Source organism: Protopterus annectens, chromosome 7.part1 (genome assembly GCF_019279795.1).
Source record: "Protopterus annectens isolate FY-2018-M chromosome 7.part1, PAN1.0, whole genome shotgun sequence".
NCBI lineage: Eukaryota > Metazoa > Chordata > Ceratodontiformes > Protopteridae > Protopterus > Protopterus annectens.
In genome coordinates this window covers 194,948,686-194,967,145 of record NC_056740.1, presented here as the reverse complement: position 1 = coordinate 194,967,145, position 18,460 = coordinate 194,948,686, and the positions used below count along the sequence as shown (strand labels likewise).

The following is an 18,460-nucleotide window of genomic DNA, read 5'->3' as shown; positions in this document are numbered from 1 at the left end:
AGGAACTCTAGTTGCAGGCAAGGAATGATAGGAATCATTGTTTCCAGGCTGTGACAATGTTGACTCCATACGCTTTTTAAGTACCATTGAAATTGAAGTTTCCTCATATGCAGTCTTGCACATGGAATTAGAAGAATGCAGGTAGCCATGTACCCCAAGGCTCGCAGAATTTGTCTTGCAGATAGTTGGGTTTTTGTGGCCACCTGTTTGAAGTAAGTCATCAATTGAATTTGTTTTTCTGGTGTAAGGTAAGTCATCTGGGCAGTTGTATTCAAGCTTGCACCCAGAAATGTAATGATTTGAGAGGGTACTAGTTGTGATTTCTTTTCGTTTATGGTGTACCCTAGACAGGTTAGAAGCCTTTTTACAAATGCCAGATGTTTTAGAAGAGTGTCCTTGTTTTCTGCCTCAATTAGACAATCGTCCAGGTATGGATAAATTTGAATATTTCTTTGCCTGCAAAATGTAATTACTAGTGCCAAGCACTTTGTGAAGACCCTGGGTGCAGTAGATAAGCCAAAAGGTAGTGCAGAGAACTGGTAATGCAAATATCCTGCTTTGAAGCGGAGGTATCTTCTGCAACATTCCCTGATTGGGATATGCAGGTAAGCCTCTTTTAAGACTAGAGTTGCCAACCAGGCATCCTTGCCTAGCATAGGTAGTAACTGCTGGAGAGACAGCATCTTGAATTTAATGTACAGAAATGTATTTAGAATAAATAAGTCCCAAATTGGATGCCATGATTTGTCTTTTCTGCGTACCAAGAAAAGTCTTGAATAAAAACCTTGTCCCTTTTCCTTTTCTGGTACTGGTTGCATAGCCCCCATATTCATGAGGGACAACTTGTTTCTGGGCCTCTGCCCACTGATTTGGAGGCAGATCTGGCCATCCGTTTGGGATTGGCAATGTGTAGAAATGAAATCTGTATCTCCGGGATACCATATTTAAAACCCATTTGTCCTGGGTAATCAGTTGCCAGTTTCATGCATGAAGTGCCAAAAGATAAGTGCTTGGTGACTGCAGTGGAAAGTCATTGAGACTGTTTACCGTAGGAAGGTGCCTTGTTACTTCCAGATTTGGAGGTGGAAGCACCCCATTGCTTTGTTCTATAAGTTCCTTGCGACTGAAACCTGGAGCCTTTAGAATGTCTGGGTTTGACCTGAGCGGCTCTAGTGGGTACTGGAAAGAACCAGTTCTTAGTAGCCCAGTGCCTACTGAACCTGGGTGGCTGCACTTGTAGGAAATCTTTCACAGTTTGCATAGATTTAGCTTTATCTTCCATCTTTTTCAAAACTTCTTCAACCTTATTACCAAATAGACTGTCCTGTTGTAAAGGAGCATCCAACAATTTTGCTTTAACATGGTCAGGCAGATTTTGCTCCTTGAGCCAAACATGCCTTCTTATTACAGATCCAGTTACAGCAGCCCTGCAAGAGGCCTCCAAGGAGTCAAAACCACATTGCAAAGTATGTTTTCCAACTTGTTCAGCTGAATGCAATAAATCCTGCAACTTTATTTCCACAGTCAGAAATCAACATAATTTTTTGTTTAAGTAAACCCATGACATGCTGTTGATATTTAAGCATATGAAACTGACAGTTTAAAGCCCTGATTGCCAAGGTTGCAGACATGTAAACCTTCTTACCCCATCTATCCAGCGCCCTGGAATCTCTATCAGAAGGGGTAGGATTTTTAGCAGTAGAAGCCTTAACGCCCTTGGGACCCTGAGAAATTGTTTCAGTGTCAGCAGTAGGGTTTTTAAAGAGGAATTTGTGGGAGTCGGGAACCCTGTAGTATCTGCCTGGCTTACTAGGAGCCAGAGGCAGAGAATCAGGAGCCATACTGGACTCTGAGAAAACATCAACAACAATGTCTAGAACAGGAGGTATAGCCAAAGGCCTATGCTGAGGAAGAAGAAGAAAATCCCCAAGTCTCTTTTTAGATTCTGAGAAATCCTGACTCTCCCAGTGAAACTGTTCCCTTAAGGTATGCAAAGTTTCTCCAAAAGAAAAATCCTCAGGAGGAGAAGCAGAAGGGATGGAATCTTCTGCATCAGCGTCCTCATAAGTGGGAATAGATAATTCCTGATCAGAAGAGGAATCAGAAGAAATAGAAACCTGATCCGAAGATTCATAGTCAGTGCTTTGCCTAGGCCTCTTAGCAGGAGGGGGATGGGTACCCCTGATAAAGGTAATTAAATCCTCGGCCATTTTGATCATTTGTTTTTTAGGCATTGGGGCCTGTACACGTGGCCCAAGCGTAGTTTTTTTTTTTTTTTTTTTTTTTTTTTTAGACATAGTAGTTTTTGGCCTTAGTTTTGAAGATGGCGTTGGTTAAATATACAAATCTTTAGGCCTGAAAACACCCTCAGAAGCCAGTGCCTGCTCAGTGGCTCTGGACCCATCTAAGGTAGAGACATCCGTGGGTTCAATACTTAAATATCTCGCGGCATACTGGACTCCGAATGGGTCTCAGTAGAGGCCTGCGAATCAAAAGTAGCGGGTATCAGGGGCTGAGAAGGCGCCTCACTGAGTACCGGCGAACCGGCGACTGGCTTAGGAGAAGCTTCATCGTCGGTTTTGGACCTCGACGGTCTGTCTCTGTCTTTTTCTTTGCATTTTTTTAGGTATTCTGGTAGTCAGATTGCTAACCGATGACATTTCTGGATAGTTAAATCTCGAGCCAAAATATTTAGAAGCAAAAATATACCAACGTTTAATAGTGCATTCATTAAATTTAGCACAAAACCGACAGCAAGGTACGTTATGGTCAGGGCCTAGGCAAGGAATGCAGTACAAATGAATAAATTGGAACCCCCTAAAAACACTATCCCTGGACAATGCTGTTGCACACTTCAATACAACTTTCCTTAAACTACTGGATAGTCTTGCCCCCATAAAAACCAAAAGAATATGAAACACCGCCCCCTGGCTAACAAAAAACACACTAACTGCCATGCGACTTAGAGACAAAACCTGGGCACAGTACCAAAGATGCAAAACTCCAACCACCCTTAATGAATTCAAAACACTCCGCAATTCCGTAAAAAAACTTATCACAGCAGATCAACAGAATTACTTCTCCTTACTCCAAAACAACCACAAAACCAATCCTCAAAAATTCTGAAAAGGCATCACTACCCTCCTAAAACCTGGCACAGCAGATAACCCAAGCCCAGACCCAAATGCACTAGATATAGATCTGGCTACCCAATTCAACTCTTTTTTCATAGACTCTATTACCAAACTAACCTCATCCTTCTCTAATAACACCTCACCCCCTGCTTCTGCATCCCCCCTCTTGTCATCCCCTTCATCTCTAATCTCTCAACTCCCACCATTCTCCCTAAAACCCATTCCTACTTCTACCATAAGAAAACTCCTGCAAAAACTAAAACCATGCACCAATGCCCCTGATAACATTCCCTCATCCTTCCTCAGCATAGCTGCCGAAGCCATTGCCTTCCCCATCAGCATCCTAATCAATCGTTCTATCCAAGAAGGGCTTGTACCCAAACTCTGGAAAACGGCATTCATCATTCCCCTGCACAAAGGAGGCAATAATAACAATATTACTAACTTTCATCCCATTGCCATCCTCTCTCCTATATCAAAACTTCTAGAGAAATGTATTCATCTTCAACTCCTTCCCTATCTCTTAGATAATAACTTACTAACTCCCACACAACACGGATTCAGACCCGGCCACAGCACCATGACTGCCCTCCTTTCCTTCCTGGAAACTGTAAATAAAGCCAGAGTTCTTTAACCTACAAATGATTGAAATTGTAAACTGCTGTAATCTCTTTGTAACCTTTGTTTTGGAGCTTTTCTCCCCAGGACTCCATTGAAAACGGGTTCTTATTGGCCCAATGGACTATCCTGGTAAACCAACTGCAAATAAATAAATAATGAAAATCCTTATGAGGTATTTGCTTCCCACAAGTAATACAATTATTAACTTTTACTGCCATCGGTAAGGAGCAAGAAAATGTTTCCCCAGCGGGGTACTTAGCTTTTAGTTGAAGAATTCGGTTCTGAAACTCGAAAACGAAAATTTCAGGAGTCGGCCGACCGGCACTTGCAAACTGCTTCTGCTTCGGGCACTGCGCAGCAAGAAAGACTGATGTAATGGCGTTGGCTGCATGTTTTATATCCCTGACGTCATGGAAGAAGGGACAGCAACCGACGCAGGACCCAAGACTTTGTTAATCAGGCCGACTGAGGGCAACCTGCCAGCAGATTACCCAAATGTAATGACTGCAACAGTGAAACACTAAGAACATCATATTATGCAGTGTATAGGAAATCACATTGTGGTTGTATCCATAAGGACCACCCATTATATTATTCATTGTGAGGAAATTCATGCCATAGGTGCATCTCTATGTACCTTCATGTTTATATACCTTCATGTAAACTACTGAAAAGGCACAGGAGTTCAAGACACAAAAAGAAAAGTACATTCATATGAGTGTATCATTTCCTAGCATGAGCCAAGGCAATGACTTTTCACCGGAGCCTTACTGGCCACTCCAGTGGACCCCCCCCAAAACATCCATGTTTTTATTTAACAAAACAGTCCCATTTATGGCAGGATGATGCAGTGCAGCCTGAAACCATGCAAAAACAGCAAATGACTAACACAGGGTGCTCAAGCTATGGAGGTGATATAAGGCTAGCATTTCAAAAAACATATAAAAGAAAAACGGAACCAAATGGATGAGGAAATTAGAATGTATGTTAATTTTGAAAAGTTCAAGTTTGACTATGAACGCATTTTTGCTAGTATAGACACTTATATGGGAAAGTTAAAAAAACAAAAGACAAGGAAGCTGTTTAGGGATAGGCAAGTTTACTCATCTAATACAGCTTACCCCAAATTAAGGAACTTTGAAATCCATGAGGAAGTTCTGGCCCCTGGGCATGATGAGGGTCCAGGGACGGACATTGAGCATTTAAATGAGGGGGATTCCAAAAACCCTACAGGCAGCTGGAATGTAGTAAGAAGAAGTAATAGGAATAGGAACAAAGCAGGGGGGCCTGACACTCAACCTACAAATGCCACTAATTTGAAAAATGATAGTCAGCATTTTTTAGGGAAAGCGCCCAATCAAGATCACAGGAAAAAGAACAAGAAATGGAAGAACTAAATGCTGAGATGCTATCCCTGGGTGCTCCTAATCCCCCAGTCATTGTTAAGAACAGAAAAGGGGACTTTACCATCTACAATTTTTCATCACTTACTCTAGAACCAGAGTTAGTTGAGTTGCTCTCATTAGGGAACAATTTTGTTCCTTCAAAACATTTTGACGTTGTCAAAGTCCTTATAGACCTTAAGTGCTTTGTCAGGAAGCTAAATTTAAAACTACTGTTTAATAACTCTAGTAATGAAGATAGATTTGCACTAAAGCTTCCGAGCACCTTTAATCCCCCTTTGCACGTGGGCTTACGCATTTTTGAAAATGCCTGCGAACTAGATATCAGACACCTAGACAAAATAAAGGGGGCTAGGAAAAGCACTTTTAATATCTCAAAGGAACAGTTACAGGCCCTTAACCAACTTAAAGAATCTTCTGTCAGGGTCATGAAACCCGACAAAGGAGGGGGTCTGGTAGTCTTTGAGTACAGTTTGTACAACGAAAAAATGTCATTAGTCTTGGATACACCTGCATATAATAATTCATCCCTCAATGAAATGAATATCAATAACCATAGGATCAAGGGTTATTACAGAGACCTTTTTATAGAAGGTAGAATAGACCTTGACACTTACGAATACATTAACATTACTCAACCTAGGACGCCCGTCATGTTTGGCATACCCAAGATTCATAAGAATCTTGGGGATCCGCCTATGAGGGCACTAGTTAATGGGAGATCCTCCATCACTTACCCATCAGCCAAATATATAGATTTTTTTGTTAAGCAAATACTTGGAATTCATTCCAAGTATTTGTAAAGACTCTTGGAGCTTCCTTGCCAGCATCAACAACATTGATTTCGACAGCGCATACAACTTTTTGACAGTCGACGTGGTCGACTTATACACTTCAATACCACATTTGGAGGCTATTGAGTGGTTGGAGTTGCTGCTGTCGGAATTAAAAGCTCCAAGAGATGAGATCAACAACATTACAGAACTTTTAGACATAGTCCTGTCCTCTAACTTCTTTGTCTTTGGAAAGGACTATTATATCCAGAAGCAGGGCATAGCAATGGGCTCTCCCTGTGGTGCCATTGTAGCAAATTTGTTCATGGCACACTGGGAGAGAGAATTTGTCCTGAACCATCCCACATGGAAAGACAGAATATGTCATTACACCAGATTCCTTGATGACATTTTTATTCTGTTCAAGGGCAATGAAGAAGAGGCACGACTGTTGATTAACTACTTCAACAACACAACTACATTTCTCAAGTTTACTTCCAAATTCGACACCTGTGAGATAGATTATTTGGATGTTAAACTTAAAAAGGACATAAGGAATCTTAGATTCATTTCATCTATTCACCGTAAGGAAACTTACATTAATTCATTCTTACACTACACAAGTGCCCACCCCTTTAAACTAAAAAAAGCAATCATCAAAGGACAATTAGTCAGGGCAGTCAGGATGTGTAGTGAATTCAAAGATTTTGAAAAAGAATGTACTGTACTTACTGAATTTTTCATGAATAGGGGTTACCCATTTTCACTCATAGAAGAATTAACTTTAGAAGTTACCAATAAAAGACGGAATGGTACTATCTGTCCCTTAATACACGATCAAAAAACTACAAATCCAGGAGACCAAGGGACTTTCACTGAGGTGACAGGTACAGGACTTAGCCCTGTTATTGGGATTGAGCAACCCAGAAGTGATTTTACTTTGTCTTTTTCAACTGTTTTTAACTTGAATTCAAAAGAAATATCAGAGATCATTGTCAAGAATTGGTATTTCATCACCAATAATTCATTGTTGGTTGAGAAACTTGGTATTAAACCAAGGATCACGTTTAGGAGAGGCAACAACATTAAGGAATTGTTACAATCAAATTCACCCAGTCAAGCTCTACAAAGAACAAAAGGGTGTTTCACTTGTGGTTCCTGTAACTGGTGCCATGTCCTGCGGACAGGTAATTCGTTTAGTATAGGCCACAAAAAATACTTAATAAATTGTAGAATAAATTGTGACACCAAATCTGTTATATATGTTGCTCTCTGTGTATGTTGTCCGGCATTTTATGTCGGAAAAACTGATAGAAAATTCAGAGAGCGCATATATCAACACATATATGCCATTAGGAATAATAAAAATGAAAATGCACTTGCAAAACATGTGGAATCTAATCATGGGCATAATTTTGTGTTTATGGGTATTGATTGTAAACATAAGTCTGTCAGGGGAGGACCTATTTCCCTTTTATTAGAGATTTTAGAATTACAATGTCAACTTAAGTTAGATGCCTTTAATATGCCAGGCTTAAACGAGAGCTGTAATATAGCCCCTGTGCTGAAATATAGGTCCTTTCTACGTTGACAAACTATAATAGGAATTAAACTAGATTCTTCTTTTAGGTCTAGTATAGAGATGAAATATTATTTTGAAATATTCAGTATATAATTTTCACACAAAAAGTTCCTTATTGGTAACATATATTTGGTTGCCTTATTAGAAGTCTTATTTTAGTGTGAAATAGTTTTTTGTATTTTACACATATATATGTATATATTTTTTATTGGTACACATCAATTTTATTTAAATGTATTTATTTGTAGTGTAGGATATATACTGTTTATATATGATGATTGAATGTGTTTTAAAAATAATCTTTTTAAAAAATACCATTTAACTTTAAGGAAGTGATGTACTACGTACTACAGCTGATGTTAATGAGGCTGACTACAGTATAAATTGTAGTTGGCGCCTTTTTTCTGTGTTTTTAGCCTCTGATGAAGCTACACTGGTGCAGTAGCGAAAACGCTATTTATTTTCTGTTTATAATAAAGTTGCGTTAAGGCTTTGTGACTTTCCTGACTGCTGAGCATTCTTTCCGTTTTTCTAAAGTTTGTTTCTACGTTTTTACAAAAAACATATAAAAGGTAGCCTCATATTATAGATGTAGGCTACTCACAAAGTCAGGTGTCCAGAATGGAATTAGTTTATATTTTATGACGGTTGATATGGGAATGAAAAGAAAAGTCACAAGATGGCACTCCTTTCTTGATGTAAAGGCAAAGGGAAAGGAACTGTTTTATGACTGACCTCCTGGATGAGACAATATAAATATCATCCTTAGGAGCGTGTAGATCACAGAACAATACAAGCAAAAAATACAAGCCTGAGATGTCTGACAAGTGAAAAAAAAAAAAACAAGAAATGTCCCATATCCAGTAAATATCCCATATCCCACGTATAATAATGAATTTTACATTATCTGAAATAACAACAAATGTCTCTCTGCAGGTAGTATACGCTAAAGAAAGATCATTTTAAAGCTTTGTAATGATCCTCTAACTGAAGATCATAGTTTCTAAGCTCATTATCACTTTATCTTCATAACAGTCACTCTAATAAATAACTTGTCATTTGTGAGCTCATTTAGCAATAATCCATGATGGAATACGGATAATGCAGGATGTACCCATAGTTGGTGTAGTTTGATCACAAGGGCAAAGTCTGAATAATAAAATAAAGCCAGCGGCAGCTAAATCCTGCATTACCCCTGCAAAGGAGTGAATTATTGCTACTATACAATAACATTACTGACATTTTACATTACATAATGGAGCTTTAGTTTCCTTCCACGTCTTGTCTTGGCTACAGGACATATGACTGATGCACTGTGCATGGCATGCATCTACCTTTGCATAGTACATCACTGAAAAGTAAAATGGAAGATGCATAATCTGCTCATTTTATGAAACTCTTCCTACCATACATTTGTGTCTTCACCTTCTTGTTTTATTAGTAGTGTTAGACTCTGGAAACTAATAGTACCAATAGAATAAGAGGGAGAAAATATGAACACACAACATGGATGGTTTCAAGGAGCAAGCAACTTGTGTTTTTGTTTTGTAGAATACGTGGCTGTGGTAATCAGACTTGCTCCAGTTGGGTAATGCTCAATTTACAGCAAGCACTCTGATGTTCTGTTTAATCAGCATACATATTTTTGAGTAGTAATTAGGAGTTTTTGTATGAATACTGATATTATCTCTCATCTTTTTTCATGCTTGCCTTAAGGTCCTGACCATCTTCTAGCCTCTCCTCCACCATTCTTTACTCATGAGGAGAGAGACATTCCTGTCATTCCCTGACCCAGCAACAGTCCTATGGCATAGTTATTCACAAGAGCCAATACGTCCGATAAATGTGTAAATAAATAAGGTAAAATAAAATAAATGTGGACCATCTATGTAAAGGGTGTATTCTTACCCTAACATCCCAATAATACTGTGATGTCCATTATTGCCGGACAATGGTGTGCACACCCATGCTGCACACGTGCTTCCCAGTAAAGCAGAATGAGCCAGTAATACAAGAGTTTGATCACACTAGCAACCGTCATGCATTTCCCAGCCCTTCCAGCTAGCTCCTGCAGTCACTAGGTTAATAAGTCAAACATTGCTTGCCAGGGCTTTGTCCCTTTTTTGCTAACAATGTCATACCTCATCTTAATTTTCTGTATTTTATAAACTTTCCTCATAGGTCTTTGCTATCAGAAAAATCTCCTTATAAAAGCTTTTTTAAATGCTCAGATTATTTAATTGCCGGCTTAACATTCCAACAGAAAAAATACATATGCTTTACAGGGGTGTTTCTGGGACTAAAGCTCCACTGTATCATACCATATTCTTCCAGTTTGTAATGTTTTGTTATTTTTGCTGTAGTGAGAATGAACAGCAATACATTAACAATGTAAAATGGCTTCATCACGTGGAAGTCCAACAGAAATTATAAATATCATGTTTTCAATATGGAATATAACAGCAACCCTTATAAGGCATACTAGGCAGATATAGATAGAAAAGAATAAAACTACAATAAAAATCTATTATGATGATGATGAAGAATGAGTTCTCTGACATTTCTCACTTTACATGAATAAAATCAGGCTCACTCAAAAGACAGAATTCATGGAGTTCTTGTAAGGAGCTTCTAATAGCCAGGAAGTGATAGTGGATATTCAGGGGCTACAACCAGACAGGTGTAATTGTACCATGGATATTGCTGCACCTTCTCAAGTAGAGAGGTAAACTTGTAGCATGGGATATCACTGTACCTCCACAAGCAAAGACGTGAGCCTTTAGAATGGATATCAGTGTGCCTCCAAAGTGACTGTGAAATGGGAGTAGGATCAATGACCAGAGCCCATTATGGCAGAACTGTGGATCATTTATCTACTGCCACATAACACCAGACAGAAATCTAGCTATCCTGTAATATGGTCTATCATTTAGCACCACTGAAATAGGCCCATATCACTTCTTGGAAAAAAAGAAGTATGATCCTTTTTGATAGAATGACTATCATAAGTCTCTATGGTGGCTGAAATGTAAGTTGAGATTCTAAAAGACTTATTCTCACTGCTGGTGAGTTACTTTACTGCAATGCTTATTTACAGAGCAACATTACACAGGAGTAATATGGTTCTTTAGACTCCTGTCTGCAGTGTATCGAAAGTCACAGACACCAACACCTGCGTGGGGACACTAGGCTGCAAGATGGATCATTTGTAATTGGTGATTATAAAGAAGAAGAGACAGGTAGAGAAATATAAATTAATACATTATCATAATATATGGCCTGTGTATTTCTAATAAAATAAATTATCTGCTAACAAATTAATCAGTTCAGCTGAATATGATGAAAAAACACCTAACAATGAAATTCCCATCAAAACTAATATTAATGAAATCCTATAGATTAAGCAGATGATTCAGTCAGGCATTAAGATATTTACCTGTTGCTTTGCTTTAAACAATGACAAGTCAAAAAGGATATCCTGTTCAGGTTCAAGACTTTGGGGCTTCACTGTCCACCTTTTGACCCTCTCAATAGTATAGTCGTGGTTGCCTCTGTCAGGTATTGATAGAAAAGCAAGAAAACTAATTTGAAACAAAGGCTTTTAAATGAATTCTAAAAACTACAAAATGTGACAAATAAACAACAATAAACATTTCATGTATATTTACAGTACTCGTATACTAAACAACAAAAGTTATCAAACACTTTTTCAGTTGTAGTGTGCAATACTTATATCAACACTTTTATGTTATGGAGGATTCCGAGATGGCTGCACTCGGAAGAGCAGGTAAATCAAATCTCTACCAGTGTGAAAAAACACACAGAAGTAAAAAAGCAGATGGAAACTGACAATTCAGGTAAAATTCAGTTACTGAGTGTTCACTATACTGCTTGGATGTCAGCAAAGAAGAAACAGAGAAAATAAGAGAACATCAACTACAAACACGAACTACAGAATGAACTGGCACCCTACCCAAGTACCATGTTCAATCATAGCCTCACTTCAGGCTTTGTACCCACTGAATGGTGCACCGCGATGGTTATCCCACTCCACAAAGGGGGAGCCACTACGGACCCCGGGAACAACTGCCACATTAACCTGATGAGCCTGGTCTGCAAGGCCATGGAACGTATCATTGTGGAACTCATAAACAAAGACATTGGTAATCTCCAAACTCTAGACCCTACCCAGTTTGGATTTGTAAAAGGCAGATCATGTCTCCTAAACCTGATTGACTTCTTTGAAGCAGTCACCAAAGCCAGAGGGTAAAATGGTTCACACAGCTTATCTAGATCTTGCCAAGGCTTTCGACACCATCCCCCATTCTGGAATTATAGATAAGTTCACTAAACTAGGTATAAATCCCAATGTCACAAGATGGGTTGCCAACTGGCTCACGGACAGAACCCACACTGTGAAAGTAGCGGATTCTAAATCCGGCATCAGACCAGTGACAAGTGGAGTACCACAGGGTTCAGTCCTGGGTCCTCTCCTGTTTGGTATCTACTTCTCTGAAGTGCAGGCCAGCACAGAAGGTCTTTGGCTAACAAAGTTTGCAGATGACTGCAAACTAGGAGCCATAATTGAAACTCCTAATGATGTGGACAAACTACAAAAGGGCCTCACTGAGACAGATACCTGGTGTCAAAGCCATGGCCTGAAGCTCAATGCCAAAAAGTGTATTGTCATCCCCTTTGGTAAAAACTCTGTACCCATGAACTACCACATAGCTGGTAGTCTACTTAATGCCGAAAATGTGATGAGACCTTGGGACACAGGTGGACAGTAGTCTCTCCTTTGATAATCACATTGCCACAGTCCTACGTGGCTCATCTCATTACAAAAGGATTCTCATCCAGAAAAAAAGAGGTAATTGTTCCCCTCTACTCATCACTCATTAGACCCATTATAGAGTACAACGCCCCTTTTGGTATGTACCTCACATCTACAACAACTGGAAAGACCACAGAAATACCTCACAAAGAGGATTACTGGTCTCAAACAGATGCCCTATGCAGACAGTCTAAAAAAACTACAGCTTTACTCCATCGCATATCGCCTACTCAGGGGCGATCTCTGCCTAACATACAAAGCTATGTCAAACCCAGAGCTGTTGGACATGCTCCACTTAAAGAAATCCCAATCCTTCAGAGCTACACGCTCTGGGGACCTAAACCTCGTCACCACAATAAACAGAACATGCTGAAGGGATAGATTCCTGTCCCAGAGACTTCCCATACTCTGGAACAGACTACCTATCTATGTCAAACAGAGCTCCTCATTAGCACTCTTCAAGAAAAATCTTGATTGGATGGGAAATGGGAAATTCACCCCAGGGATCACTTCTGTGGCTCTGCTCCACAGGGGCACAGGAAAATAATTTTCTTGAGTGGCGAAAGCCAGGGTACATTTTTTGGCTAGGCTTGTATGGGCCCTAGGGCCGATAGCCTAGTACCTACCTATGAACCTATAAAAGGAGAAGAAAGAGCTCTGGTGGCGAACACTCTTTCAGCTGTTCAGCAAAAGCAGCTTAGGTTTCAGCTTTGGTACAGGAGGTGGCTTACAGTAATTTAGAGGAAAATAAATCAACTGCATTCAGAGGTATTTAAAATAAATGAAAAACTGAAGGAATAAAAATCAATAGCATTCCTCTGTTAATTTCAAGTATTTAATGACATCTTTAACTGTAGTGGTGTGAAGCTTGCTTTGTCTGCCTAAATATTGCTGATCTCCGTCTGCATTTGATTTTTGGATTGGAGTTATTCCTTTCAGGTTTGGTTGCTTCCATTTTTTATCTTTACTCTTGTATTGCATTTTGTTTTGTTTTAGTTTTTTTTTTTTGAGTTTTAAAAGGTCTTGGCTAGGGTCAGTTAGAAAATAATTATTTTGCAGACAGTAAATAAAATCTAGCTAATTAGTAGAAGAAGCTGAGAAATAGCATTCCTCAGTTAACAAGTATTAAGTGGCATCTTTATCTGTAGTGCTGTGGGACTTGCTGTTTCCACCCACATGCCCTACTCCTGTTGTGCTTTTAAACTTGGTGGGTTTTGAGCAGCCCACGCCTACTATAAATCTGACTTTGGACACTCCTTCCAATCTCATCTCATCAACTCATTCTACTGAGCGAACAACTGGGAACCTCCCACCACCTTAGTCACTTAAACTTGAATGATCTTCTGTTTCTTGCCTTCTCACCTACTAAAAAAATAACTGCAACTTATTCAGCTGCTTTTACGGTTTTGTGCTTTTTCTTAACTTATCTTTTTAGGGCACATTCTTAAAATGTTCAGTTGCATTTAATCTGCTACATTTATTACTGCCTGTTAGTAGTCTGATTTAATCTGCTACATTTATTACTGCCTGTTAGTAGTCTGATTAACTATTATTCTAAGCCTCTTAGTTATGATTTAAGCACTTGGGCTCTAGCTAGTTATATTACATTAGGAAGGTTTGTAATCTACACTGTTGAGGCAGGAGAGGTAACTTATATGCTTCTGAGCTGGGAATTGCTGGCTGAAGGCTTACTGTGTTTATTTTAAAAGTGGCTTTGTTCTGGTTTAAGCACTTAGACTTTATTTTACATTAAGAAGGTTTGTGGTCTACATTCTTGTGGAAGGAGAGGGTAGTTTCCTCACTTCTGAGGTGAGAATTGCTGAGGAAAGCTTATTGTGTCTGTTATTATAAGTGTCTTTGTTCTGGTTTAAGCACTTTGGCTCAAAACCAGTTATTTTACACTTTTTTACCTTTTCTACAGTCTTTAGTTAGAACTGCCTTGGTTCCACTTTAGTGAGAGTAGAGGGGACCAGAATAATTTTCTGACCTGGGATTGTGTAAAGGAAAGAAAGGTTTTTGATTGGCCATGGGGCCTTGTTTGTATTTTTTAATCAAATCTCCACCGCTATTTAAGCATCACAGTTGCACAACACTTTGGCCATGGGGCCTTGTTTGTATTTTTTAATCAAATCTCCACCGCTATTTAAGCATCACAGTTGCACAACACTTTGCTCATAATCTACACGCTCAGAAGCATTTGGCAACCATGCTACTTAAGAAGAGTGTTGCTGGTTTCTGCTGAACTCTACAAAAGCCAAGACTTGCATTATCATACCCACTGTTTCAGCATTTGTTTTTCACATTGTTTTTGTCATAGCTGCATTAATTGCGTGTTTCAAGTAGCTGCACTTTTTGACTTTTTTACAGTCTTTATTTAGAACTCCCTTGGTTCACCTTTAGATCAACTAAGATATCTGCAATTAAGGAATGACACAAAGAAATCTGTTACGTTAGACAAAAATATTTTTACTGCCATCTTCAACAGAAGCATCAAACCTCAAAAATTCTGGGCAGGAATAAAACTTCTTCACCCAGGTCAAACCACCACTCCAACCCCTTCATCTTCCAACCATAAAACCCCAAAGGATGTTGCCAACACATTTAATAGTTTCTTCACAGAGACTATCCAGTCCCTAGGTAGTCAGCTAACTCCCAGTTGCTCTAACTCTACTGCCGCTATACCCAGTATCTCCTCCTCAAATCTCCTTTAGCTTTCAACCAGTACCTATATCACTTATCCGTGCCCTAATTAAGAAATTAAAGCTAACCACCCTATCTGCTGATCTCCTCTCCTTGCAGAGTATCTACAAAAAGCTGCAGATGCCATAGCATACCCCATCTCCATCTTAATTAATAGAACCGTATCTGAAGCTACCATCCACTCCATATGGAAAATATCCCATGTTATACCACTCCATAAAGGAGGTAGCTCCACTGAACTGTCAAACTTCAGATCCACAGCTATTCTGTCACCACTGGCTAAAATTATGGAGAAGTGCATCCATAAACAACTTCTGCACTATCTTATCCAGAACAATCTGTTGGCTAGCTCTCAGCATGGCTTTAGGCTAGCTCTCAGCATGGCTTTAGGCTATTCCATAATACTATCTCAGCCCTCCTCTCCTTCTCTGATGTCATAAACCATAAACAAAATAATAACAAACTAACCTCAGCCCTCTTTATTGATCTCTCCAAGGCCTTCGTTATGTTTAACCACCAAAAAACTCATCCATACTTTGAAGGCCTTTTCCTTAGATAACCACTCTCTCCAATGGTTTCAATCCTACCTCTGTGGTAGACAACAGGCCTTCTTATGGCAAGGCAAACTATCCTCCCTTCTACCCATCACCCTAGGAGTCCCCAGAGCTCTATATTAGGATCCCTTCTTTTCTCTATCTTTATTAATGACCTCCACTCTGTCATCCCAGATGCAACCTGCATTCAATATGCAGATGACTCCACTTTAATCTGCTCAGCCACCTCCCAGACAAAACTAATGACATTGTCCCAGAATATGTTTAACACTGTTGAAAACTGGCCCTCTAATCATCATCTGATCTTCAACCATAACAAAACAAAGCTGCTACCTTTTCCCCCACTCGTAGGTCATCATCACTATTCTTTACCATTAAATCTAATAATGGTACCATTATCTCCCCAGAAGCCCAAACTAAACTCTTAGGTGTTATAGTAGATAATAACCTTTAATTTGATATGCATGTCAACCACACTATCAAAACCATTAATAAAAAACGTGGCTCCCTTTATATGATTAAACCTTTTCTTACTCCACTTGCTAGAACTGCTATTGCCCATTCCCATCTACTCTCTACCCTTCTCTATGCCTCCCCTTTTTTCACCAATCTGAACAATTCCAACCTTAGCAAGCTCTCTAGATGTTATAACCACATTGCTAGATTTGCCACAGGCATGGCATTTAGGGCACACCACTGTCACAACCTACATCTTCTAGGGTGGCTTGAATTACCTAGCCTACTTCAATACAACCAGTTTATATTGGCATATATAAAGTACTCAACCAACCTGAAAATACGCCTGCACTTAATTAAAAAAATTCATGTTCTCTAGCTGCTGCTAGACTTTGTAAGACCTTTATCAAAGGTACTTTTTTACTGTGACCTCCTATTAAGCATCATCCTCCTCTGTGGGATTTGACCTTGGTTCTTCAGGCCTTAGTTGCGCCTCTATTCGAACCCGCAGGATCAGTTGATTTGAAATTTTTGTCATGGAAGGCAGCTTTCCTGGTGGCTATCACTTCAGCTAGAAGAGTGTCGGAGCTTCAAGCCTTATGAAACCCCCGTACATAGTTTTTCATAAGGATAGGGTGACTCTCAGGACTAACCCTTCTTTCCTTCCTAAAGTTGCTTCAGAGTCAAACATCAATCAGTCTATTAATCTCCCAGTATTCTTCCCTAACTTTCAAAATAAAGGGGAATACAAACTTCATTTGCTGGATGTTCACAGACGGTTATGCTTTTACTTACATAGGTCTAAACCCTTCCGTACATCTGATCAGCTTTTTGTTTCCTTTGCCAAACCCTTTTTGGGGAAACCAGTTTCAAAGGTGACTCTTGCTAGATGGATCTCTCTTTGTATTTTACAGGCATACAAGGAACGTGGATTACCAGAACCAGACAGGGTTCATGCTCACTCTACTCGTTCTATGGCTGCTTCTGCTGCATTTTGGTCCAGAGTTTCCCAGGATGACATTTGTTCAGCGGCTACCTGGGCTTCCTCACACTTTTATTACTCATTATAAGTTGGACATGGTGTCTAGAGGAAGGGCTTCTTTTGGTTCTGCAGTGCTCCAGAATATCCTTCCTTAAGGGCCTCCCAAGATTTTTGGTAGCTGGGGACTCTGTCCCACAGGTTGATGATCAAATTAAGTTAACTACTTCAGATAAAGAAGTTATGTACTCACCATAATGTTCCATCTGAGTAGTTAAGACTTCATTTGTCAGCAATCTTCCCTCCCTCCTTCCCCCTGACCTTGGTGGTTTATGTCTGTTTTTGGGCTCATTGTCCTGGGTCTCGTGAGCCTAGTTTATGTATTCAGGTCAGGTTATGTCTCTTGAGTTGATGTGTGTCACGCTGTGGGTGGCAAACTCGATCTGAGGATTGGAAGGAGGTTGCAGTGTAGTATGGGTAAGAGGGAGTAGCTTGGAGCTCGGATCTTTAGCTTGGGAAGCTGCCGGCTCGGATCTGTATCGGATCCGAAACCCACAGGTTGATGATCAAATGAAGTTAACTACTTCAGATTTGTTAGTTTAGATACTTATATAAGTTTAATAATGATCGAATGTATAACTTGTTTGACTGAACAGAGTCTGTAAGCTGTTTGCAACATGTATTAATATTTTGATTTTTCCTGTATTATTTTTTCTGTATGTTGTGTTTGGAGATTTTCTCCCCCGGGCCTCCACTGAAAATGGACATGTATCCAGTCGGACTATCCCGGTCAACAAATGTAAAATAAATAAAACAGTGAGAATAGAGGGGACCAGAGTCATTTTCTGGCCCAGATTTGTGTAAAGAAAAGAAGAGTGTGTTATTTTTGATTTGTTTGTGTTTTTTTATTGAATCTCTTCTGCTGTTTAAGCATTGCAGTTGCACAATGCATGGCTGATGACCTACAAGCAAGCTAAGATTTACACAACTATCCATATCCATTCTTTTGACACTTGTTTTTCACATTGTTTTGTCACAGATGCATTAACTGAGTATTTCTGTGTTGAATATCTGAACATTTGACCTTTTTTACAGTCTTTAGTTAGAACTCCTGCTATCCATGCAGCAGCACCCACCAGTGGTCTATATAGATGCCTCTACCTCACAGCGTATTTCCCCCTTGTAATCTGTGTAGAGGACAATCTCTCAGTGTATGTTTCCCTTGAAATACCCTTACTATTTAGACAAATTCTTTAACTACTAGAACAGCTAGTCTGTGCATAGCTGAGCATTGCTCATCAATTCCTTGTGTTACTGTCCTAGTCATTATTTTTAAATTTTCTACACTCCTTCCTAGTAGATCAGCAGCCATGGATATGAACTACCCAACTCTCTCTGTGGCCAATCTGGTTGAGATGGGTATT

At 39.5% G+C, this 18,460-nt stretch overlaps 1 protein-coding gene across 1 annotated transcript in view; it reads right to left on the bottom strand.

Annotated features, from left to right (window-relative positions):
• LOC122807687 overlaps positions 1 to 18,460 on the bottom strand; it is a 1,034,636-nt gene that overhangs the window by 843,399 nt on the left and 172,777 nt on the right. Inside the window, exon 3 of the mRNA XM_044078639.1 lies at positions 10,950 to 11,064. Coding sequence (XP_043934574.1) covers positions 10,950 to 11,064 — 115 coding nt within the window. The remainder of the gene's footprint in view (positions 1 to 10,949; positions 11,065 to 18,460) is intronic.